This window comes from Primulina huaijiensis, chromosome 11 (genome assembly GCF_012295235.1).
Source record: "Primulina huaijiensis isolate GDHJ02 chromosome 11, ASM1229523v2, whole genome shotgun sequence".
Lineage (NCBI taxonomy): Eukaryota > Viridiplantae > Streptophyta > Magnoliopsida > Lamiales > Gesneriaceae > Primulina > Primulina huaijiensis.
The window spans coordinates 1,359,826-1,386,409 of record NC_133316.1 but is presented as its reverse complement, the minus strand read 5'-3'; the positions used below and the strand labels follow the sequence as shown (position 1 = coordinate 1,386,409).

Here is a 26,584-nt window from a genome sequence, read left to right as displayed (position 1 = left end):
TAACCCTACAATTGTTATATATCAGAGCCAATGTCACGAATTCGATTATCATTGATGACAAAAAGTTTAATTTTGCAATTTCATTTGTTCTTTTACTTTCCCCTTCTTCTCGATTTCGTTCATGTTGTTTTGTGTGTGTCATTTAAATCTCTCAACTTTGAAAATTTGTTTCATAAATCTCCATGACGTTACCTAAGGCTTTAAACTTCTCATGCGAACCCATTATCCCTCAAATTAGACGATGCAACAACATTACCTATGATTACATCTCTTTCTACGAAATTCCTCTCCCAAGCAGATGATTTCTTCGTCGATCTCAGCCTGCGATGCCAAGGAAACAAATAGAAAACCTACATTTGAGAAAGTGATTTTTTGGAGAGCATCATAATTTATATTCATAATATTATTAATAAAAATAAAATCAACGAATTAAATGAAATAATTTAATTTTATTTATAGTTAAATAAATATGTAATTAATTAATAAAATTATTATTCCACTCTCAATCATATCATTAATAATATCATTAATAAAAAGATAAAAATAGCAGATTAAATAAAATAATTTAAATTTAATTTTAAATAAGCGCTTATAATTAGGACAAAAGTTATAGCTGTTAGTCAAAGCGTAACTTTATTTTTTTTATATTTGTAGCAGCATAGAGTACACCTACTTAGGTGTTAATGAGTCAGACTGTTAGGCTGATGAATCTGGAGAAATACGTGTCTACATGTTGATGCTGTCTCATATTACATAGATTAGCCTTAACTTTTTTCTACAGCTAATCATGTCCCCAACAGATATAGTATTATTCATTAAGATTTGACGCCACTTTTTTTTGGCTCATCCAATAAGATTAAGCGGCGCAACGTTAGAAGATTAATACAAGAAAATTTCTAAGGAGATCACTCATCCATGCACTACTATCACTCATACATTCTTAATCAGACATTCTCCCCACAAGAAGTATAGAAATATGTATCTTGGAGAACTTGAACCCATTACCTCACTCTGACATCAATGGTTAGGATCAAGCGCTTACTATTAGGTCAAAAGCTATAGGTGTTATATAAGAAATAACTTTATTTCATTATACTTGTGACAACACAGGACCTCATACTAAACGATGGGTAGACATGAGGGGCTGCACCTACTTGAGTGTCGATGGGTCGGAATATTAGGTCCATGAGTCCGGGGAGTGGGGTTGTCTCATATATGTTATTTATCAATCTTACGCTTTCCTTACCATTGGCCTGTCCCCGCAGAGACAGATTCCGTAACTCGAAAGAACACATGCTCAAGTTAATAGGCTCCCACAAATAAAATTGGAGCACAAAATCCGATTCATTCTACTCAATTTTCTTGGACAAACATAGATATCCTCGAAGGGGGTGAGCCTCCACTGCACATGTAGTATCAAACAAAAAATTTAAATATGCATCATGAAGTAAAAGCGAAACATATAAACATATAACATTGATGATAAGCAATCGAAATAAACGAATCTCACCACATCACATGCACTTCGTATGGGCCACTTTTAAACAAGTTCAAAATATTTCAAAAAAACACAGATTCAAACATTACATTTTGATTTTGAGTAAAGGGAAAGAAGGTCCAAGCCAGAAGATTTGTTCTGTCAGCAGTTCGATTGATATAAGATATTTAGAATCACAAAAATAGTTCCCATTGTGCGTGAACAAGAAAATGAAGAAAATCTTGAAATATTTTACTTTGTTTGATTACCGGCTACACAATTGTTCTTCAAGAAATCGAATTCCTCCATCTTCGTGTTGCCTTTTTAGTCTGTTCTTCGTTCGGCACCTGAGACCTCGGATCATTATTTTCTGTCATCTTAGCTAACTTTCTCAGCTTTTTCCACCCTGTGGTCCAAGTTGTTGTTTGCTTCGGTTTACTCCCCTTATCGAACTGTCTCTGTAGCATTTCCATATTCTTCTGGAGTTCAAGATACTGACTCTTAACACTTTCGAGATCGAATTTTAGAGTATTTAAGTCCTTCTTTGCCGTCTCCCAGTCCTCTTGAAACGACTGTGGAGTTCCTTCGAGTAGTGTTTTTCCGTTCGAGATCATCAAGGGCTGGTAGACGTTGACTTCGGCGGATTCTTTTGAATTGTTGTTGGATACGGCGTTGCTTAGCTTCACTTGCTCGGAGAAGAGGACTTGCAGCACGACTCTGATGGGGAGTCTCTCGTTTTGCGCGGCGTGCATGCATGCATCGACGGAGAGTTTCTGGCAGTCCATTATCCGGCAGAGTCTCTTCCTTTCGTGCTCCGTCATTGTTGGATGCGCCTGTCGAATATTTAGTTGGGTTCAAAATGTGTTCGACATAAATTTTAAATCTTGTATGTGACTTTCTACTTTTTTTTCCCTTTCATTTTATCGTATACTTCAATATAAGCATACATGAGTCCGTGACCATTAATTTAGTACAACAGTATAACAATTATATTTCTTCAAAATCAGAACAAAAATGGTTTTGATGACTAGAAACCAAAATTAACTGTGGGAGGAGCATAGTAAAATGATTGTAATAATTCAAATGAAAAATAAAATTTACCAAATTTTTACCTTAAGAAAGGAGTCGACTGCACGGTACAATCCATCGTGGCACATTCTCGATGACTCGGGCAGGGCCTCGGCCAGGACCTGGAATTTGGACAGTGACAGATTCCTGTCTCTCGAGACCTCTGTAAGGTAACTGTCGACGAGCTTTGCGACCCTCGTCTTGGCATTATAATTACTCACTGGTCGAGCCGAATCTAAAATTTTAATTTCTGTAAACGAACCTTGATTTGGGCTTGAGCTTTCCGTCTGTTCTTGAACCAGAAAATGCTCCAAAAGCCTCCGAACAAGGTCGACATCGTATATTGTCTCATTCTTGTTGTAATAACTAGGTATGAGAAGATCAACCAATGCTGCTTCTTCGAGCTGCATACCGACACGCTTTTCCAGTTCGGTCACCAATGCCAAAGCCATGTTGGACATGTTTGCCAATTGAAGCATCCGGAGAAGGAAGCTGCAGGAAACACTGTCTCTCTGTGGTGGAATAATACTTGTCAGACTTTCAAGAATCATTCTCTGATCCTTAGCCTGACTTGGTGCTATACTGTCTTTCGAACCCGAAACTATCATGTGTAGTAGCCCGTCTTTCCAGTTGCTGCTACTGCCATTGCCCCCGGACCTCGAAACTGGATTCTCTTGAATCGTACAAGGAAGCCATTTGGCGGAATATTGCATTATAGCAGCTCCAATCAACTCATGCCTCATACCCTTCACCTTAATCGCATTTATTACACGAACAAAATCATCGATCCTCAGTATCGAAACGTCCTCAATCCACCAATCCGGCGGCACTTGCGTGTTCCTACTCGGGCTCGAATCTTTAGTCTCATTCCATTTCGGACTGGAAACTGATCTAGGATGTTTCCCGGTATACTGCCATTTAACACCTTTAGGATTTGCACAAGCTTTCCACGCGATGGATTCGCTACATCTTCGAACAATTTGGAGATTTCCGGCCCAAGGGGAGAGAATTTCGCAATTTTTCAGTACTATTATTGAATCCCTCCAAGAAGATAGAACCACATAGTTGAGAAAAGCTTCGGTCTTGAATATGAGATTGCCTTCTTCCAGATCTTCTGTCATTTCTAAGTACTCGGCCGCACATCTTAGGCTGGATATATTATTCGCGGTTAAATCTACTGCTATTCCGTAGCAGAATTTTGCTGCAAGTTCGAAAGATTCGTGCCCTCCTGGAATGTCGTCAAGAACCATCTTGTTCATGGTTTCGCCGCATGATTTGTATATGATCCTGTTCATTGTCCCACTTCTTGTAACAAAAGGATACTGTGGATCAAAAACCAAGATTCTCGATCAGTCTGATGTTTATAAACTCAGGATTGTGATTTCTAACTATGGCTTAATAACGGGTTTAAACTACCTTGTGTAAATGGAAACTGATATCTCCAATATGGACTAAAAGATCACTGGGAATATCAGTGGCAACGTACCTAGTTGCAGACAAAATATTAAATTTCAGGACACTTAATTGAATTTCTTACATCGTTGAAAAATGGAATCCGAGATTAACAACATAAAACATCAAGTGAAACAATTAAAATCACAAAATATTTTTATCAAGAAAGCCAAACACCTTACCAAGACTGGCCTTTTTGCACAAATCCATCAATCTTCACTCCTGTATTGCTAGTCGAAAGGACTTCATTTCGATGATCACGATCGGGTTCGAATTCGGCTTCAGCATCCCACATGGTGCGAAGAAGAAACGATCAAGAGTATATTACAACAGAATTTTTTTCAAGGAAATAGGCCGTAGCAGAGAAATAAGTTGTGAAGACAGCAACTAAAAGTAAGAATCTGCTTCTGTTTGGTCTGTGCGAAGGAACAACAATCAGCTGATATCTACGTGATTGTTTGGACAACATGTATGGAACTTGTCGACTGTATTATTTTGAAAAGATTTGATAAACTTCTGAGGCACCACAAAATCTCACATCGGGGCGGTCCAAATTTATTTATGGTCAGTCCAATTATTTTGGAGGGAACATTACATTATCTGTCAATGTTGTGTTATCGGTCAATTTACGATCTCCGTTGCATTTATTCAGTCTTTTTTCATCATAATACTTAAATTGTCAATGGTGACTTATAATTGAAAATTACTTACGTGATAGACAAATATTATTATGGTGAATCATGACAAAAATTGAAAACAAGATGCAATATAGTTAACTAAAACCGTGAATTGACTTAAATGAAAAGGTACTTGTCATCTTATCAAAAAATCAATTTTACTTTATTTTGGATGCAGACTTGTGGTTTAGGAAAATTTACATGAAAAGTGATTTTTTTTTTTTGTATAAACTTGTTTTCCCCAAATATACTTCCGATAACAAGGAGTTAATGAAAAAGTTAAAGAAAGTTGGTGCAATAGTGAATTTTGATGCTTTTAATGGTTTTGAAATATAATGTAATAAGAGTTAAAAGAAGACGAAATTTTAATCTGTCCAGTGTTTAATTGGTGTTCTGATAATAACCTTTGGATGAGCATCTTTAGGAATTTGTGCAGAGATAGAACGGTTAAAGTTGGTCATATGTGTGTGGTATGTCTTGAAAAGAAATTATAAGGTAAGGAGAATAAAGAACATAAGAAGAAAGATTTTACTCATTTTTGTTGTAAGTGGTTTTGAGGTTAGACTATTATATAAGAATATCACACTTGTACATAGAGCTATGTGTTCATTTATGTTACGTTATGATACTGAGGTTAGTCGACACGACGTTGTTTAACAATCACGTAATTGCTAAACAACAAACCTCATAGAACAATATAAATTAAAACCAGTTTATTTCATAAATACCATAAAATGATATCGTTTTTATGTTAGTAGCTCTAAAAACGATAAAAATCTGCGGAAGTGTTTACAACATGAACTTAATTAAACTTCTTCATGCGTCCACTACCAGTCCCAAAACTGGTGTCTGATTTTTCTTCCTCTATTTCTTCTTCTGACTTATCTGAGGAGAGTAGAGTAAGAGGTGAGCGATATGGTCACCACTTAGTACGCGGGAGCCATTCGAACACATACATAACAAATACACATGAATTTCGAAAACCACGTATCATATCATGCATAACATGTCATCATCATAACCATAAGTATAATTTTTGTCAAGACACTTAGATTCCTCTACTTTTCATTGTTTATTGAAAATCATAGAAGAATTATGCAACCGGCACTTCGAAAACGCAGCAGCATATCAACTAAAAAATGAGTTGTCTATCAAAATCCTTTGCGCCTTATTGAACCGTTGGATCGGGCTTAAACTTTCATAGTACGTCAAATAAATTATGAACGGTGGAGATCGGGTTTTGAGGTCTTTTTAACGTATTTATGAACAAAAAATCGTAGGTATGTTGCTCTCATCTAGAATCTGAGCAGTTCTCTTGCGAAGACTATATACAAAAAACTATCCGTTGGATTTGGATATATTTTTGATATGTTATTCAAAAAATATGAAAGCATATTCCGAACAGTGAAGATTGGATTCAGAGCATTCGCCGAACTTGGACAGAAAATTTGATGACTGCAGCAGAACTTGATAGAGGATTTTTGAAAATATGGGGAGCGGAGCAAACTCGAAAATTTGAGTGTATTATGATGTGTAAATTTTGAATGGAAGCTTCTCTTATTTATGTAGGGTTAGCTTCTATCCAGATCGTGTTTTATCTTCCCGTTTAAACTTTCGAATTAAAATTTGAATTTAAGATAAATTATCATCTCTTATCAATCTCCTTGGATAGAGTTTTTGAAAATCTCTTCTTGTTAGACATGGAATTCGAATTTGATGTCTTATTTTCAATATCCGATAGACCTTTTATTTATCATCTTGGTAAACGCTATGTTTCATTGGCAAGAGCATGGAGATGTCCATTCACACGGATGGGTGATCATATGATGATACACTGAACAACCCTCCCTCGGACTATCCAAGTGGTTCCCACTTATCGAGTGGAATAGTCAGCAGTTATGGTTGTATACCATTAGTCCTTTGACTTGGGACAATGTAGGGACTATACGTACTAGCATGCACTTTGATCCGTTTACCGACTCCATCGAGGGTCATCAGGTAGCGAGGTTGGGTGTAGTTTCGAAATACGTAGGAGCAAATGCATTGTAGTCAGGGATTCGTCGTTCGCCTACGGGTAAAGATATCCTATGTGGTCTGATGAGTTAGTAGTGCAAGGAATCTCTGGCTGGAGTAAGACATGTGCATTTTGAAAAGGTGTTTCTTCAGTTGCGCATACCATGAGCTATTACTCAAAGATAAATCACATCGCCATCGAATTCATATGCAACTCTCGATAAACCAATGGTTGCAGATTCGATCGGGATATATGTGTTGAAGGGACCGTATTGTACGCTAACCATGACTAAAGGTTCTTATAGGCACTATTAGTGATACCTAGGAGATCATGGGACAATGCTACTAGACACTCTTATCATGATCCGATTGGTGCAATCAGAAATGAGTTTTGATATTCTTGATCAAGGAGTTAATGAAAAGAATGTGGTTAACTAGGGTAAACCCGAATAAAAATAAATATTATTCTGAATCACGTGGAGATGTGAACTCACAGCTAGCTGTATCCCTGAATCATTGAGGGTCACACAAATATCGGATTCTATGTTCTCATTGAGATAGTCAAATTTTAGTTGAAATTTGATGACTATAGTTTGATGGAGATCAAACAAGAAGCTTATAAATGAGTTTATGAGCTGATTCCATAGAATGGAAGGAATGGAAATTAGCATGATTGCTAAATAAGAAAGGAGAGTGGAACTGCCTGTTTTATGAAGGAGTTATTGAAGAGATCACTTTTTGGCTTAAATCTATCACCAAGACAGTGATATGAGCGGTTTGATCAATTCATGACAAAGATAATGTCACGGTCCAGCTCACTTTTGATATTGGCTGCTTTCGCCCGATGCCTCGCGGCTTTAAAACGCGTCACAACGGGAGAGAGGCTGGGCATTGAAATGAATGTGTAGCAACCCCTTGTGACGCGTTTTAAAGCCGTGAGACATTGGGCCAAAGCGGACAATATCACAAGTGGGCTGGGCCGTGACAGATAGGCTATTCAAAGTTGAAATATGATAGATGTGTGTGCTATAAATCTGCTGGAACAATGAACCAAGTGTACCTGATGTTCTATGTGGATGACATGCTCCTAGCTAGCAAGGACAGGAAGTAAATAAATAGATTGAAGCATCATAAATAAAATCTTATGCAAGTTTGGAATGATAACCTCCAAGTAAGTGAGCACTCCCATTTCTCACATTTAAAACTCTCGGCCTCTCAGTCACCACAAGGAACTAATGAGATTGAATACATGGAGAAAGTTCTTTATGCCAATGCTATTGGCAGCATCATGTATTGCATGGTTTGCACTCGTCCTGATTTGGCATACACAATTAGTGTAACCAGTTGGTTCATGACTAACCCTGGCAAAGAGCGTTGGCATGCTCTTAAGTGGGTGCTCCGATATCTGAATGGAACCATGGATGTTGGTATCAGTTGCATGGCAAATCCGACCAGAATGGTTGAGGGCTATGTGGACTCAGACTTTGCAGGGTGTATGGACACTAGAAAGTCTCTGTCGGGTTACATATTTACAGCATTCAGTGGAGCAATTAGTTTAAAGGCCACATTACAAAAGGTAGTTTCTTTGTCAAATGAAGCTGAGTGTATAGCAGCAACGAAGGCCATAAAAGAAGGAATGTGGCTTCATGAAGGACGTGGGAATAAGACAAGGAGACATGGTTGTATATTGTGACAACCAAAGTGTTATACATCTCATGGAAAATCCAATGTACCTTGAAAGGTCAAAACACATTGATGTCAAAGTACATTTCATCTGAGAAGTCATTGCAAATGGTGAAATCAAGATTGAAAAGGTTGCCTCTGAAGACAACCCTGCAGATGCCTTAACTAAGGTGCTACTTGTTTCCAAGTTTAAGAAATGCCTTTTTGAGCCTTCCCAAAAAGGTTGAATGTGTTGGGGTTGGGAAGACTTAGCCATAAGGGGTTGGAGCAAGGTGGAGAATTTTTAAAGTTGGTCGTGTATGTGGTAAGCCTTAGAAAGGAATTATCAAGGGAGAATAAAGAACAGAAGGAGAAGACTTTACTCATTTTTATTGTCAGTGGTTTTGACAGTTAGACTTTTATATAGAATATAACACTTGTGTATAGAACTAGGTGTGAGAAGCAATCACAGTCCACAGAGAAAATTCATTTCTGTAAAAACTCTTTTTGAAAATTAATAGTGGAATCCTATTGTTTCTGGCTGCCGTGGATGTAGGTTGCAAAACCGAACCACGTAAATCTTGTCGGCAAAAAAGACTTTTCAAAATGGGTTGGCAGGGACAACGTGTTGAATAAGAATACGCGTTTTTAACGCGTATTCACACTGACAGGGGCTCTATAAATAGAGCTCCTCCTTCATTCTGAAATCATCACTTCTTCGAGTTTTCTCTCATCTTATAGCATTTGAGTGCTTAGTTCTATAATATTTGTGAGGTGTTTTGTTCTCCTGTATTAAGAGAGTGTGTTGTCTTTAGAAACACAGTGAGTGAGTTGTACACCACAAAATATTATAGTGGAAATATTTTTCATCTGGCCCGTGGTTTTTACCCTAATAATTTTTAGGGATTTTCCACGTAAATATCGGTGTCCAGTTTTTCTTTATTTTTGGGTTTTATTATCTCAAATTACCGCAATTGGGACCAACACGTGGTATCAGAGCCTTGGTTTAAAATTTCTTAAAATTTTGAGTATGCTCTATGGTTGCAGCCTAGACTGATCTTCCACATCAGAAAAGATTTTTTTTGAGATTTTTTATTTAAGGCAGGATTATTTTGTCCAGTCTACTAAAATTGTTGTAGACATAATGGCTGACAGGTACGAGATAGAAAAGTTCAACGGAAGCAATTTTATGCTGTGAAAAATAAAGATACAAGAAGTTTTAAGAAAGGATAATTGCTTGGCGGCTATTGGAGATAGGCCGGTGGAGATTACGGATGATGGAAAGTGGAATGAGATGAATGACAATGCTGTTGCAAATTTACACGTGGCTATAGCAGACGAAGTATTGTCAAGTATCTCTGAGATAAAAACAGCAAAAATTCTCTGGAATACTCTGACAAAGATGTACGAGGTCAAGTCGTTACACAACATGATTTTCCTAAAGAGAAGACTTTATACTCTTCGGATGGCGGAATCCTCATCGATGACCGACCATATCAACACACTAAGTACTCTATTTGCCCAACTCACTTCCATGGGGCATAAAATAGGGAAAAAGGAACGTGCGGAGCTTCTACTTCAAAGTCTACCAGATTCATATGATCAACTTATCATCAACACTACCAACAATATTCTTATGGGCTTTCTAAGATTCGATGATGTCTTAACTGCGGTTCTCGGTGAAGAAAGCCGGTGCAAGAATAAGGAAGATAAGTTGGTAACATTGAAGCAGGCGGAGGCTTTACCGATGATAAGAGGAAGATTTATGGACCGTGACTCCAGTGAGAGCCAAAGACGAGGTAGATCAAAGTCGAGAAGTAAGAAGAAAAATATTTACTGCTTTAAATATGGCGGTAAATGGCACTTCAAGAAAGAGTGTACGAGTATCGAGAAGAGTTCTCAAGGAAATGTGGCCAGTACTTCAGGAAGTGGTGAAATATTATTCAGCGAAGCAGCAACAGTTGCAGAAGGCAGGCACAAATTTTGTGACACATGGATTATGGATTCAGGAGCGACGTGGCACATGACGTCTTGGAGAGAATGGTTTGACCATTATGAACCAGTCTCAGGAGGATCTGCATTCACGGGAAATGATCATGCCTTGGAAATCGCTGGGGTCGGTACTATCAAAATTAAAATGTTTGATGGCACCATTCGCACCATACAGGAGGTACGACATGTGAAAGGACTGACAAAAAATCTTTTGTCCTTGGGGCAATTGGATGACATCGGGTGCAAAACTCGTATCGAGAATGGGATAATAAAAATTATGAAAGGCGCGCTTGTGGTTATGAAGGCGGAAAAGGTTGCTGCAAATCTGTATGTACTTTTGGGAGAAACACACAAAGAGACAGAACTAGCTGTTGCATCAAATGGTTCAGGAGAAGAATTAACAGTGTTATGGCATAGAAAGCTCGAACATATGTCAGAACGGGGGTTGAAAATTCTCTCAGAACGGAAGCTGTTGCCGGGACTTACAAAAGTGTCACTACCCTTTTGTGAGCACTGTGTTACCAGTAAACAACACAGATTAAAGTTTGGCACTTCTACTGCCAGGAGCAAAAGCATATTGGAGCTGATTCATTCGGATGTTTGGCAAGCACCAGTTGTATCCCTAGGAGGAGCGAGATACTTTGTCTCGTTCATTGATGATTTCTCTAGGAGATGTTGGGTGTATCAAATCAAGAAGAAATCTAATGTTTTCCATATCTTCAAAGATTTCAAAGCGCGAGTTGAACTTGATTCTGAGAAGAAAATCAAGTGTCTGAGGACTGACAATGGAGGAGAATATACCAGTGACGAATTTGATGCATTTTGTCAACATGAGGGCATCAAAAGACAATTCACGACGGCTTACACACCTCAACAAAATGGAGTGACGGAGTGGATGAACAGAACCTTGTTGGACAGAACAAGAGCTATGTTGAGGACTGCGGGTCTAGACAAGTCATTTTGGGCGGATGCAGTCAAAATCGCTTGTTATATTATCAATCGTTCTCCTTCAGTGGCTATTGATCTGAAGACTCTGATGGAGATGTGGACTGAGAAGCCGACAGATTATTCTCATTTGCATAAATTTGGAAGTCCGGTGTACGTTCTGTACAATGAGCTAGAAATATCGAAGTTGGATTCGAAATCCAGAAAATGTATCTTCTTGGGTTATGCTGATGGAGTAAAGGGGTTTCGCTTGTGGGATCCTACTGTTCACAAGCTTGTCATCAGTAGGGATGTTATCTTCGAGGAAGATAAAGTAAAAGGAGACAAAGGCACACCGAATTCAGAAACTACTATATTTCAGGTGGAAAATAAGACGGATGAAGGTCAAATTTCTTGTGAAGCAGTACCAGAGCACGAAGAACAAGAACAAGTTGAGTCTGAGGTTTCCAATGTGAGGCAGTCAACTCGAGACAGAAGACCACCAGGTTGGCTTTCAGATTATGTCACTGAAAGTAACATTGCATATTGTCTATTATCAAAGGATGGTGAGCCATCGAGTTTCCACGAAGCTACTCAAAGCTCGGATGTATCCTTGTGGATGATAGCAATGCAAGAAGAATTGGAAGCATTAGACATGAATCAAACTTGAGATCTTGTTACACTACCACGAGGAAGGAAAACCATTGAAAACAGATGGGTCTATAAGATCAAGCGTGATGGCAATAACCAAGTGGAGCGGTATCGTGCTAGATTGGTCGTAAAAAGGTATGCTTAGAAAGAAGGCATTGACTTCAATGAGATATTTTCTCCTATGGTTCGGCTTACAACAGTCAGAATAGTGTTGGCATTGTGTGCGGTGTTTGACCTACATCTAGAACAGCTAGATGTGAAAACAGCGTTTCTTCATGGAGATCTTGAAGAAGAAATTTATATGCTCTAGCCAGAAGGTTTTGCGGAAAAAAGCAAAGAGAACTTAGTTTGCAGGTCGAACAAATCTCTGTACGGTCTCAAACAGGCGTCGAGGTGTTGGTACAAGAGATTTGATTCCTATATCATGAGCCTTGGATACAACAGATTGAGTGCAGACCCTTGTACATATTTCAAGAGGTCTGGTGATGATTATATTATTTTGCTGTTGTATGTGGACGACATGTTGGTAGCAGGCCCCAACAAAGATTATGTCTAAGGATTGAAGGCACAATTGGCTAGGGAATTTGATATGAAGGACTTGGGACAATCAAACAAGATTCTAGGGATGCAAGTTCACCGAGACAGAAGTAACAGAAAGATTTGGCTTTCCCAAAAAAATTATTTGAAGAAAATCTTGCAACGCTTCAACATGCAAGATAGCAAGCCAATATCTACCCCTCTTCCTGTTAACTTCAAGTTATCCTCAGAGATGTGTCCTAGCAGTGAAACAGAGAGGATTGAGATGTCTCGAGTACCATATGCATCAGCAGTGGGAAGTTTGATGTTCGCCATGATCTGTACAAGACCGGACATTGCTCAAGCAGTGGGAGCAGTTAGTCGGTATATGGCGAATCCTGGACGAGAGCATTGGAGCACTGTTAAGATGATCCTTTGATACATTAAGGGTACCTCGAATGCTGCATTATGTTATGGAGGATCGGATTTTACACTCAGGGGCTATGTCGATTCCGATTATGCAGGTGGTCCTGATAAGAGGAAATCTACTACTGATTATGTGTTTACACTTGCAGGGGGAGCAGTAAGCTGAGTTTCAAAACTGCAGACAGTTGTGGCGTTATCTACAACAGAGGCAGAATACATGGCAGCTACTCAAGCTTGCAAGGAGGAAATATGGATTAAAAGGTTATTGGAGGAGATCGGGCACAAACAAAAGAATGTTCCTTTGTTTTGTGATTGTCAGAGTGCCTTGCACATCGCAAGGAATCCAGCCTTTCATTCCAGGACGAAACACATTGGAGTACAATTTCACTTTGTGTGGGAAGTAGTAGAAGAATGAAACGTGGATATGCAGAAGATCCATACGAAGGACAGCATAGCTGATTTTCTGACCAAGCCAGTGAACACTGATAAGTTTGAGTGGTGTAGATCCTCAAGTGGTCTAGCGAAACGTAAGCAGCAGGGAATGACAAGATTGAAAGAATGTGTGGAGATGTGTTTGATTCTCAATAAAATCTCCAAGTGGGAGAAAAGTCGGCAAAAAAGACTTTTCAAAATGAGTTGGCAGGGACAACGTGTTGAATGGGTTGGCAGGGACAACGTGTTGAATAAGAATACGCGTTTTTAACGCGTATTCACACTGACAGATGCTCTATAAATAGAGCTCCCCCTTCATTCTGAAATCATCCCTTCTTCGAGTTATCTCTCATCTTATAGCATTTGAGTGCTTAATTCTATAATATTTGTGAGTTGTTTTGTTCTCCTGTATTAAGAGAGTGTGTTCTCTTTGGAAACACAGTGAGTGAGTTGTACACCACAAAATATTATAGTGGAAATTCTTTTCATCTTGCCCGTGGTTTTTACCCTAATAATTTTTAGGGGTTTTCCACGTAAATATCGGTGTCCAGTTTTTCTTTATTTTCGGATTTTATTATCTCAAATTATTGTAAGTGGGACCAACAAATCCTTGAGACGTTTTTGTATCTTTCTTGTTCCGTGATTGTTTTGGTATTTAAGTCTTTGCTTGTTTAAATGGTACTGATCACAGAAGATTCATATGGAACAATCCTCTGTTTATATTCATTACTCACTGTCTCACCACATTGCAATTGTAAACAAAACTACAATTCACATGTTCAGCAAAATGAGAGGAAAAAAACCAGATCTTTTTCACATAAAATATATTTATAAAATATAAAAATATACAAATATTATTTAAGGTTCGAAGGGAATGACATGTCTTATCTATTTAATGGAATATATATTTCTTAAAATGATAGCGACGTGAAGTTTATTAGGCCCCGAAATAAAATGAAACATCTGTTCAAAATAAATTAATAAATAAAATGAAACGTCAATTTCCAAGGCCCTACATAAATAATTAACGTTTACACACGTCAAAATTGAAAATAAGAGAGGGCCTCAGAAAGTAATGAGGCTATATATTTGGCAGTATGGATCCTTTTGTTTATTTTTTTCTACAACTCTCTATATTCTGGAAAAAGCATGTACATTCTTTTTAAAAGAATCATATATTAATTTATGTAGCAAAAACAAGGGAAATTTTTTTAAAAAAATCTTATTTTCGTATAACAATAATAGTATACCTGTTATAATAAAATATTAATTTTCTTATATATAACCAAAATATTTAAAAATTATTTTCTTATATATAACCAAAATATTTAAAAATTGTTTTAAAACCCACGAACCTGACCACCAAAATTGAGTTTTAAAAATCCTCAACTTAATCAAGTTTTAAAAAAAAATTATTGTTGTCTTAATTTAATAAAGATGTTATTTTGGTTAATTAATTTTGTGATGACAAAAATTTATGCCAAGTCGAATTCCAGTACAATAAGTTACCACAATTCACAACTTACGCTCGACTGACCTCTCGTGTATTCCTAATTTAAGATACATCAAGAAAGCACCTAGATGAAACAATATTTAACAAAATTAAGAAGGTTGCATTTGTATTGACAACGATTTGATTTTAGAAATATTGTAAGCATGTTCATCATAAGTAACATTGAAAATGTTTAAATACATCGAATGAATTTTAAATTCCCTTGAATTTTGTCAGTCCAAACAAAAACAACCCAATCCGCTGACTTTTGGAAATCCATCAATTTAAATTTATCAATCCAAACGGACAGTTCCAGTAAACTTATAAATCAGCTTTCGAACAAACATAATTCAGGGGACAAGTATGTTCCTCGAAGCCAATTTGGCATCCAATTACTTACTCGGGCTCCAAGACACAGAATAGCAGAGAAGGTAACATGGCTTGGCTGACACAGTTGGAGGGAGAAGAAAACATCGCCCACATGAAAAAAATAGGAAAAAAAAAATCTTTTTCCCTCAGACACTGGTTTTACTCATACACAAAATATATCTCATCATCTTAAAACTACAGGGAGGGTTCCTCCATGGACATCGTGTGCATATCAGTGTTCTAAATGACAATCGAGGCGGTGTCTAGGCGGTAGACGCACCGCCTATGCATGAGACGAGTGTTTTAGGCGGCTCAATCTATACGGCGTTGGAGATGCGGGTCGAGACGGCGAGCAGGCAGGCTGGGCGGGCGAGACGGCGAGCAGGCGGGCGAGGCGAACAATCAAGATTTTTAAATTATAGTCAACAATTTTAAAAACCACTTAGTCAACAATTTTAAAAACCTAGTCAAAGTCAACTAATTTTAAATATCGAAAAACTAGCACACCTCACTTTGTTTATTTTATTTTTGGTTTTCACTCTCAACTCTCAAGTCTCAACCGCCACACACAGCCCGTCGACCGCCGCCAGCAGTCAGAATATTTATGGTAGACATTGCATATTTATTATTTATAATACTTTTTTTATAATATGCAATGCCTAACTTAAATATTATGTTTAGTCTACTACTTATTCTAATGATGGATAATTGATTGAAACTTTGAAATTTAAACTTAGTTTTTTTGTCAAAATAATTATATTACTTTGTTAGGATAATAGCATTAATATGATTATGAATTTTTATTAATTGCACATTATCTAGATGTATTATATTGTATGAAACTTCTTTATGTTTAAGCATTATTTAATTGCACATTTTACATAAAAAATGATACTATTTGTGATTATATTACATGATTATATATTACCCTCTATAAAAAAAAATTACTTAAAAAAATTCAACCGCCTAGGCACTGCCTGGGCACCGCCTAGGCGGCCGAGGCGGTAGGCGGTCATAGGCCGCCCCGCCACCGCCTCCCGCCATTTACAACCTTGTGCATACATTCTGTTTTTAAGAAGATGATTAGTTCAAATCTGAACAGCGGCACTACCACTAGAAGATGCGAGAAACAAATGAAAACAGGAAACTGACCTCAATATCCGACATGACTTTACACAAATGATCGATTCCAGTTAACTCTTCCCGATATATACGAGATTTATGACAGTCAATCCTGAAAGCACACTTAGTTGCATAACATATAACATGTTGCAAGAATACAAGTTTTTCCCAAATTCCAGCAACCAATCAAAGGTACACGATATAGAAACAAACACTTCATCATGTCACTTCACATGTATACATGGTCAAACCAAGTTGATAGTAAACAGATTATGATCATTAGCAGTGATTTTTGTAAGTTAAAGTTCAGTAATTATGTACAAAGTCAGTTCATTACATTCCCACAGACAAAGATACGACTTATTCACAGCCTCCCAGCATACGGCTTATAAGTTATCTTTAATCCCCACAATATATAAAACTGTGAGATGCATCACCAGGTTATAGTCACGGTAGTCAAAATGCTTTACAGAGGTTGCTACTCTTCAAGTTAGAGGAACAATCCTGCTGGATGGGTCTCGAGGGGCTGCATATCCTGCTTCTTTTTGGCTCAGATATTTGAACATGTGAAATTGCCGCGGCTAGAACGTCAACCAGTCCATTGTCATCTTCACCTATTTCAGTAGAACTACCAGAAGCTAAAGCTGGATTAGAGTCGTCACTAAGAGTGTTGAAGGACATTATTCGCTCTCTCTCGGACTCTAGTCTATCGGATGTTAGATGTCTCGAAGTGGCTCTTGAATGGTTCTTTATCTTTGTTTTGAGAGTCAGGGTGTTAATCATCGGTTCTGTGTAGAATGAAATCCACGGATGTCCTGGAGAAAAGATAAATATTTCGAGTTAGCAAGAACAGAACTCATTTTTGTGCAGAAGGGTATCTAGGCTGTTGCCACTAGCAAGTTCGGGAGCATAAGAAAACAAAAATCGGGTTTTAAAACAAATCCAGAACGGGATACCCTAAATTCACTTCTCTTCAAATTAGTTTCCAACCCAAAAATACGTAATGAACTACATACTTTATAAGATTCACTCAAAACACTTTATCTCGAACTTTGTGTCCCATAGATACATGAACGTACAAGCAAAAAATACATGGAACAATGTCACGTCCAAACTAATGAAAAAAATTAAGTTTATTTGAAAAATAAAGCAACATGACGAGTTCTTGATACTTTGTTGTAGATCTAAGTGATCCACAAATAATCACCCCCCATCAAAGCAAGATAACAACCTACATCTCTCAACACACTATCTATTTTACCTAAAACATAATCTCGATGAAAGAATTGGTAAAACAAGATCACTTACTTAAGACTTCATTTGCAGTGAACCTCGTCGAGATACTTCGTGTCAACATTCCAGAGAGCAGATCCCGAGCAGGCTGAGATATTGTTTCCCATATACCACCACTAAATTCTAGTTTTTCTTGCTTGATAGCCTCGAACATAGTTTCCAAGGAATCTCCTTTAAATGGAAGCATACCAACCAAAAGCGCGTGAAGCAGGATGCCAGCACTCCAGATATCAACCTTCTCTGAGTAATCACCCACGAGAACTTCTGGAGCAACATAGGCAGGACTTCCAACTACTCCAGTCAAGCTCACACCTGCAATGAAAAATGCCTTGGCATAAATGTTCCAACACCTTAAAATATCATACCGCTCCTTTTTCAACCACTATCACAGGATTATTTTTCCATCATAAGTTCTTTCCTATTATTTTTTAAACACGTGTGTATCCAATGAGTTGACACTAGTCAACTAAGTTGCAGGAAACAAATTACTCCATCACAGACCCTTTCACTATCTGCTAAGACTTCTTTCAAGTTACAAGTAAAATAAAAATGTCCAGTTGGTTCTAGTGATGCCGACTTTTTTTGCCTGTTTTCTTTTTAGTTCAATCCTCTCAGACAAATTGAAAGAAGCGAGTCCAAGTCTTTCTTATTCCCTTTTCCTCAACTTCTCTAGCTCAAAAAACAATGCACCTGCAGCAGTCCTACTACTATTTACAGCATCTATTGCTCTATGTGTGTGTGAGGGAGAGAGAGAGGGGTTATTTATATTAACTGATTCTTGCACTCCAGAGTCTGGCACCGCAAGAATTGTTCACATCTACTACAGAGGATGCATCCTATATATTGTAGGAAACAGGAACTTGCAAATACTTGACAAATTAGGAAAAGCCAAAAATTGTACACCAGTCCTTGAAATGGCCTGCTGACTGATCGGGTCAAGTATTCTATAACATAAGCCCACATCAAGTTAAAGAGACTCTTAGAATAACTCAGTAAGTTGACTCCACTACCAAATCAAAGCCCAACACAATTGAAGCAAAAGGATTATTTTTAACTCACGAAAACTTCGAATGTTCATTTCAATTTTCACAATAATCACCAAAATGGTATTGACATGGAAAGGACTCACCTAAACACAGCCTTAACTTACTATGAGACTGCTCAAACACTAAACTAGGTAAAAATCTGCTGGCCACAAAGTCTCAGCACAAGCAACACAAAAAAAGGCATTCCTTACATAATACAAAGAACACATTTTACCCCCACAGAACAGGCATCAAAAAGAGAGTGTTTTGAAATTACCGTCCAAAATTCTGACAGCTAATCCAAAGTCTGCGAGTTTCACTTGTCCAGAAGTTGTTAGAAGGATATTTTCAGGCTTTATATCCCTGTGAACAACCCCCATCTCATGGCAGTATCTTACGGCCAGCATCAGTTCCTTAATTATGTTAGCAGCCTTCTGCTCAGAATACAAGCCACATTTAGCCATTTGATCAAGTAAACGTCCCCCAGAGCAAAGTTCCATTACTAGATGGAAAGATTCAGCATCTTCATATACTGCTTTCAATGTCACAACACCGGGGTGACCCGAAAGATGCTGCATTATCTCCACTTCCCGATGCACAATCTCCTCCCCTTTACGCAAAATCTTGCAGGCAAACTCCTCCCAAGTGGCCTTGCTCCTACACAACACCACCGACCCAAACTTTCCCTTTCCTAATGTTTTAGCCAATTCATAGTCCTGGTCAATCTTCTTCTTCCTACCCAATCGAGTTGATGAATCAATGCATCCAATCTTCCTCTTAAGACCTCTACCTGGATGTTCCAAACTTGATGTCCCACATGCTGGGGCAGTGGCGACTCCGTTAACAACACTTCGACTTGAATCAACAATTTTTGAGACAACTACTTCCATGCACTTCTTTTTCCTTCTCGAATAATCTTCCAGTGACAAATGTGACCAAAGAATTGCCAATTGCGTTTGTTCCTCAGAAACCTTTTCACATTCTGCTGAGATCTCGACCCCTTTCCTCTTCTTCCCAAGGCAATCCATCAAAAAATCTAAACTTCTAACTTTTTCGAAGTTTGTGAGATCATAGGCACCTTAAAAATCAAAGTAAATCTCACTATTAGCTGAATACATTAAAAATACTTATCTCCGAACTCAAACAATCAGCAGAAGTCTCCCTTCACCTACTTTTCCCCAATCCCGATCAATCTAAACGTAATCAACCACTGAAGTTAAGGTAGCAACCCATAAGCACCCCTAATTTACGTAATATCCTGCAATTTTATCATCAAAACCTAATACAATCGAGCTGACAATCCTAAATAAAAAAAAATTATAAAAACGACAGTTTCCTTCAAAAATCAACCAAAAAAGTCCCAAGATCTCTTTCTTACCACATGTACAACGTTTCTTGTATTTTTTTTCCTGCGACGCATTCACCGAAACGGTCGAGAAGTTGTACCCATAAAACCGATCCTTCAGTTTCAAAAACAATCTGCGATTTATTACGATAATCAATGCAGAGAAGAAGCCCTAGAAAAATCCTGAATCAAATCCCCAAAATCTCTCCCGGAGAAAATCAGGAAAAATCAAAATCTTGAGATCCACATGGCTGAAAAGGGATGAAGACTACATATTTGAGTATATTTACAGACATTCCAGCAACCATTCGTAAATCTAGAGAGAGGAAGAAAGAAAATTGGCAGAACAAACAACGGAGTCTTCTCCAAATAGGAGAAGGGTAAAGCAGTGCGGTACTTCTCCTGCTGTCTGGTACAGTTCACAATGTATTACTACTGTACAGTTGGACGCACGAGACCCTTTAGACAACCGCCGATTCTTTATTCGCGCGAATCTGAGTTGATCCAACGGTCATTGAATCACCTAGTGGTTAATAGTTTCAATTCCGATGAGTTCGGTCTGGATGGAGCAATAATACAATTTAAAAATTGCTCAACCCGAACCCAATTCGGACCCAAGCTAATCCGAAAACTCTTAACTCGAACACGATCAATCCGATTAATCCGATTTTATTTTTTTTAAAGAAAATTAAATAAAATTCAAAAAAATAATATTTTAATTTAAACACATAATAACAAAATCTCTCTTATATATATGATTTAAATTTGAAAGTCCAATTGTAGAAAAATAAAATATATTTACTAAATCAAATAAACAATTTTTTAAAAATAAAAAAATTGTTCAAAATAAATATTAAATTATGAAAATTTATGATATAAATATACAATAAATATTTTTCAAACATACAATATATAAAAAAAGTAGGCAATATTTATTAATTATATTTTTTTAAAAAAATTAAATTTTTGGGTCAACCCGGGTTGATCCGAACCCAATCCAATCCGATCATTATTTTCGGATCAGCTATCGGATCCAACCCGAACCAGAAAACTCCAAACTCAAATCTGTTTTTTCAGATTGAACCGTGTCGGATTGGTTGATCGTGTCTGATTTTGACACCCCTACTTATGGTTGTATTAATGGTGGTGATTTGATCACGATATTGGACGGTTGGATTTCTTGTCTTTTCCTGTTTTAGCCTTTTGCATATATTTATTAAATCACATTATCAAATGTATATTATCAAAATATGTTAAGAGTATATGTTGTACCCAAATATAAATTTTAGGCCCAAAATAAAATTCCAATGAATATTTGGGTAGAAATATAGAAGAAATCATGCAACCGGTCTCGAGATGCAAAGTTATCCAACTTCTTTAGTTTAGTAACTTATTTGATCTACTCAACCGCTCGAGTTTACAAGTTTGTGTCATAAGGAATATTCAATCGTTCACCATATCAAAATACATTTGAAAACGGTTGAGTAAAATATCTTCATATATAAGTTACACGTCTTACAAAGATCTTACCTACTTTATCAGAAAATTAGTAGACTGATCATGCACGACAAACAAAATATCAGAAGATCATAGTCTTTTCCTTAAAAGACATATCATATAGCTGGTTATTTTTTGCTGTCAGCTACCATTTCCTTACGTATTTGGTAAATGCAAAATCGTCCATTAATTGTAGTGTATAATGAATCAAGAAATGATAGCGAAAACATTAATTTTTCATTAATGAGCTACAAAATGTTAAATGGGAAAATGCAAAAGAGCATTATAAGTTGAGAATGTCAAGAAGAGCTTCACAAGATACGAAAAGATACATGTATTCAAAGCAAAATTTTCAAGCTTGCATTCTCCAAAAGATTTATGAGCACTCCTCATAATAATATTCATTATTGCTCAATTGTCCTCGATTTAAACAACATCTATCAGATCATCAAGGGCTTCTGTCAAATCTACTCAACCGTTTCTGTGGGGCCCAAATGCTGAACGTATAATATAATAACTATAATAGCACAAGCGTTACTACAACTTATTTAAATTTCATGGCATGGCGTCAAACGAAGGTGGTGTCATGAGGGTGATGATGCAGGCAACGATATACCCAATACTAACGAGAAGATTCGTTAATGGCTAGATGAGACATGTATTAAAAAGTGTTGAAGTTTGAGACACTCGTGTACTGGTAAATAACTCACAGAAGCATATTCACAAACACCTTCAATGTATATAAGCAATTTATTTGTACAAGCTCATAGACACCACAATGTTGTGAGATGTACCTCGTCCTCGGTTGGGAGGATTTTCTAGAGATAGACCGGTCTTTGCCGGAGGTAGACATTTCTAGAGAATACTTAAAACATATCATTTTTCAAAGCTAGTGAGTTACCAAATCAGAGTGTGATGTCCAGAAAGTTGGAGGAAGATGCTGGAATATGAAGGAATGTTTTAAACTTGTTGAATAAGGTAATTCATGACGGTGTCAAACAAGAATTGAGCTTGAGTTGCATATGATATAGTCAAATTTGTCTATAAGGTCAAATTAATACACACATGCCTATAAAACAAAGGGTCGATTCCACCGAATCTCGCAAATGGGAGGATCTTCTTGAGACGTCCATTGATATCATTAACTGTCTTGACACGTAAAGGAATTGTCTTTCCATGTTTCCAAACTTGATGTGATGAAAGAAGGGCTCTATCAGATTCAGATCACAGACATGCTGATAGATAAGAACATTGGATACAAAGAGACTCGACACCAGGAATATTTGGTGCAGAAGAAGTTGAAGATGTCACTGGGTCACTCCTCTCGATGTTTATTTACCCTTCTGTTGTATTACCTTTATGGCAGTGTTAAAGATATCGATGTGGAAGTTCGTGGAGGCGTGCATACCGTTGATGGCAGCGGTAAATTGTGCTTGTATATGGGTAATATTTTAACATCAGATGACGAAAAGGTCGTTTGAATGGGGTGAATCAACTGGATAAGGCTCTTGGCCTAGTGTTCAAGTTTGTATGGGAGACAACAGGGATGAAAGGGGATTTGGAACTGCAAGGCCATTTGTGGTGTGTTGGAGTTGAGAATTGTGAGAACTCAAAATTTTGGGCATATAATTATTTAATATAGACATGTATAAGAATTTTTTTTTGAGTTATAATAAATTCGAAAATATTAAATAATACATGGTATTAGAAATTTCAAGCCAATAAATACAAGAAATTCAAAATCCACTGCAAATCATGTATTAATTTTGAAATAAGGCTGGATAACAACCTATTTGGAAAGAAATATTACATACAAGGTAGATTTTCTCAACAAGATAGCATCTCAATATTTAAGGAAGAAGTATCTCGATAATTATGGAATAATTATCTCGAAATTATGGAAGAATATAAATCGAATTATGGTAGGATTTTCACATCACCCCTATAAATAGGAGAAGCTCTAAATCATAATTTACACATCAAATTTTCGAGTTTCTCCCTATAATTTTCGAAATTTCTCTCCAAAATTCTGCACGAGTCATCAAAATTCTTTCTAATTTCAGAAATTCGTTTCTCTCTCTCGAGTGCTCGGAATCCGATCTCCACCGTTCAAAATATGCTTTCATATGTTTCGAATAACATATCAAATTTCAGCCAAATCCAACGGTTAGTGTTTCGTTTATAGCCTTCGCAAGAAAATTGCTCAGATTTTAGGTGAGAAACAGCATACCTACGTTTTTCGTACATGAACAGGCTAAAACGACATCCAAACTCGATCTCCACCGTTCATAATTTATCTGACGTACTTTTGAACGTACTGTAATAGTTTGAGCCCGATCCAACGGTTCAATAAGGTACAATGAATTTTACAAGAGGGATGATTTTTCGGTAGATGTGCTGTTGCGTCTTCGAAGCATGATTCTTCTATGGATTTCGAATTCTTCATGTTTTCTTCCAGGTATAAGGTAAGTGGGCTTGTTTTAAATCCTTAATTTCGGTTATGTGTTTTCTTGTTTTCGAAAATTTCGGTCGAGCACCGTCATTCTGTTTCTACGTTTTTTTTGTGCAATTTTGGTACGTTTACGTGTTGGCACTGTGAGGATTCACTGAAAATGGGTGGGAATCCCAACATATGGCTCTTCACGGTGGGATAGAACCGTTTTATGGCCTCGTCCGCTTAGAGGATTAAAACTTAGGGACTGTTATCAGTAAACCATAGAAGGTGGAAGAATCGCAGTGCTGTTATGATATGAATATGATGATATGTTATGAAAAACATGATATGTTTATGTTTATGTGTCATTTTCGAAAATGGTGTAAATATTTTTATGTTGTGCTCGAACGGCCCCCACTTGCTGAATATTTCTCAAAATACTCATCCCCTTACTCTACCCTCCCCAAATAAATCAGAAGAAGAAATAGAGAAAGAAGAATAAGACACCAGTTTTTGGGCTGATAGTGGACGCATTGAGAATTTTATTAAGAATATGTTTTTTTGTGAGTTTTTATTCCTAGTTATGAACGCTTCCGCAAATTTTTATTGTTTTTAGAGCTACTATTGTAAAGACGATTTCATTTTTATGGTATTTATGATATAAACTGGTTTTGGTTTATACTGTACTACGAGACTTGTTGTTTAGCAATTATGTGATTGTTGAATAACGCCGGTGTCGACTAACCCCGGTCTCGGGGCGTGACATTTAAGTGGTATCAGAGCCGCCAGGTTCATAATCCAGTTGGGAAAAACAATCTGTCAGATTTTGCCAAAGAGACAATGCAATCCCTTCGGAACGACCAATGAGGAATATTACAACTTTGTTGTGAGACGTGGTCCAAAAACGCGAAATTACTTTATTTAGACATCCGAAATAGCGTTTTTGCTATTCTTAGAACTCATAATTTTTCGTAGAAAACTCAGAATTTAATTCCGTCAACTGTTCTGGAATCATCTCGACGTATTCTTTCTATCCATGGGTCAGTATCCAAAATTTCTAATTTTGGATAATTTATAGAAAAATCCCGTTCAACGCGTTTCTTGGATTACTTTTCGAATTTTTATAGAATTATATAATGGGGACAATTAGTATTTGTGCATATTTTTGGGAATATACCTATCAGAGATAAGTTGACCTAATCTTCTGATTTAAGATAAAAAAAAATTGACTCGAGGATGATAAGTTATTTATGAAAACTGATATAAGAATAGTTGATATAAGAATTATATCATAAGTTTTGGGTATCCTACGATAGAAGTTGATTTTGTGTCAATAGTTAACTATGTTGGCATTGAGTTTGGATTATTAAGAATGTTAAGCGTTAACTTTAAATATATAGGATCTTGGAATATCTTGTATAAAATGAATGCGAGAAAAAATATATCCAAGTTAAAAATTTATATTATTTTGGGATGACAAGTAGGCTATGACCTTACGTAAATAAAATAAGTTATGAGATATTGATGAGTATTAAGGAAAGTATAGTACAATAAGTTTTGACTTTTATTATACTAAGAATGATTCAAAGAGAATGATATTCAATGAACTCCTTCATGTTAGAACGTGATAGGCTCATGGTCTTGATGAAAGTAAGATTTAGTAAAAGAATAATTATTTGATGTAACGATTAAATTATAATTTTCGAGATTTAAGTTACTAAGTTATAGATCGATATTAAGTTAAGTTTCAATATCCTATATGGGTTTTAATTTTTAGATAGTAATTGGGATAATTTCAAGATAGAATAAAATTAGTATCAATTCGCATATGTTTAGTGCCGACTTGATTCAACTCACTTCGGTAGATTTCGACGCCATCTTAAGGATGAACTGATTTTCTAAGAGCCATACAATAGTAGATTGTCGGAGTAAGAATTCAAACTCTGAACCCCGAACCAAGAAGAAATCAGATACCATGGCAATGCCAAGGAACGGAAATACATTTTTTCTGTTTCCCATACTTGGAGAGCCATAACATCGGGAGAATAGATTTACCTAGTAATGGTAAACAAAGTACAAGAAGTAGACAATAAGCTATCACGCCAGCAAGGCAAATAAGATAGCTGATGCTTTGAGTCGGAAAACATGTGTAAGATAACCTTAGCATCACTCTCCATGCAACCATGTCTTGAGAAAGCAGTCAAGTTAAATAAAAGTCGAAACACGACACTAGAGAAGTTCAAGGAACAAGCCAAGGAAATAAAGTCGTCAGATTTTCAAGTGGACCCATATGGAATCCTAGAGATGAAAGGACGATTATGTGTGCCAGACATCTACAATCTTCGATAAGAAGTGATGTAAGAGGTGCGTAAGTCAACATTCCCAATCCATCCCGTCAGTACAAGAATGTATAGGGACTTGAAAGAAAGTTTCTGACGAAACAGAATGAAAAGAGACGTCGTCGTGTTTATATCTAAGTGACAAGTATGCCGACAAGTGGAAGTCGAGCAGCAACGACTGGAAGGACTACTGCAACCGTTAGATTCCTAAAATGGAAGTGAGAACATATTTCCATGGATTTCGTTGTAGAATTGCCAAAGTCAATACAGAGTCACGACGGGGTACGAATAATCGTAGATAGACTCATGAAATCTGCGTATTTTCTACTCGTCCGAGGGAATTATAATATTGACAAGTTGGAAACTCTATACATGGAT

At 37.0% G+C, this 26,584-nt stretch overlaps 2 protein-coding genes across 4 annotated transcripts; both read right to left on the bottom strand.

The window, feature by feature from the left end:
* Positions 1-1,489: 1,489 nt before the first annotated feature.
* On the bottom strand, positions 1,490-4,544 carry LOC140987438 (root phototropism protein 3-like). Its single transcript, XM_073455940.1, has 4 exons — positions 4,180-4,544; positions 3,962-4,031; positions 2,590-3,867; positions 1,490-2,310 (listed from the first exon to the last, which is right to left on the bottom strand). The coding sequence occupies exons 1-4, from the start codon at positions 4,290-4,292 to the stop codon at positions 1,765-1,767; spliced, it is 2,007 nt and encodes a 668-aa protein (XP_073312041.1). The 5' UTR covers positions 4,293-4,544; the 3' UTR covers positions 1,490-1,764.
* Positions 4,545-16,528: 11,984 nt separating this feature from the next.
* Positions 16,529-20,313, bottom strand: LOC140987939 (serine/threonine-protein kinase PEPKR2-like). Of its 3 annotated transcripts, none has more exons than XM_073456709.1 (4): positions 19,760-20,313; positions 18,869-19,669; positions 17,582-17,878; positions 16,529-17,088 (listed from the first exon to the last, which is right to left on the bottom strand). In XM_073456709.1, the coding sequence occupies exons 2-4, from the start codon at positions 19,617-19,619 to the stop codon at positions 16,730-16,732; spliced, it is 1,407 nt and encodes a 468-aa protein (XP_073312810.1). In that variant the 5' UTR covers positions 19,620-19,669; positions 19,760-20,313; the 3' UTR covers positions 16,529-16,729. The 3 variants fall into 3 exon arrangements, with proteins under 3 accessions (XP_073312810.1, XP_073312811.1, XP_073312809.1); XM_073456710.1 differs by having other exon boundaries at positions 19,970-20,313; XM_073456708.1 differs by having other exon boundaries at positions 18,869-19,893; positions 19,970-20,312.
* Between the last annotated feature and the right edge of the window lie 6,271 nt (positions 20,314-26,584).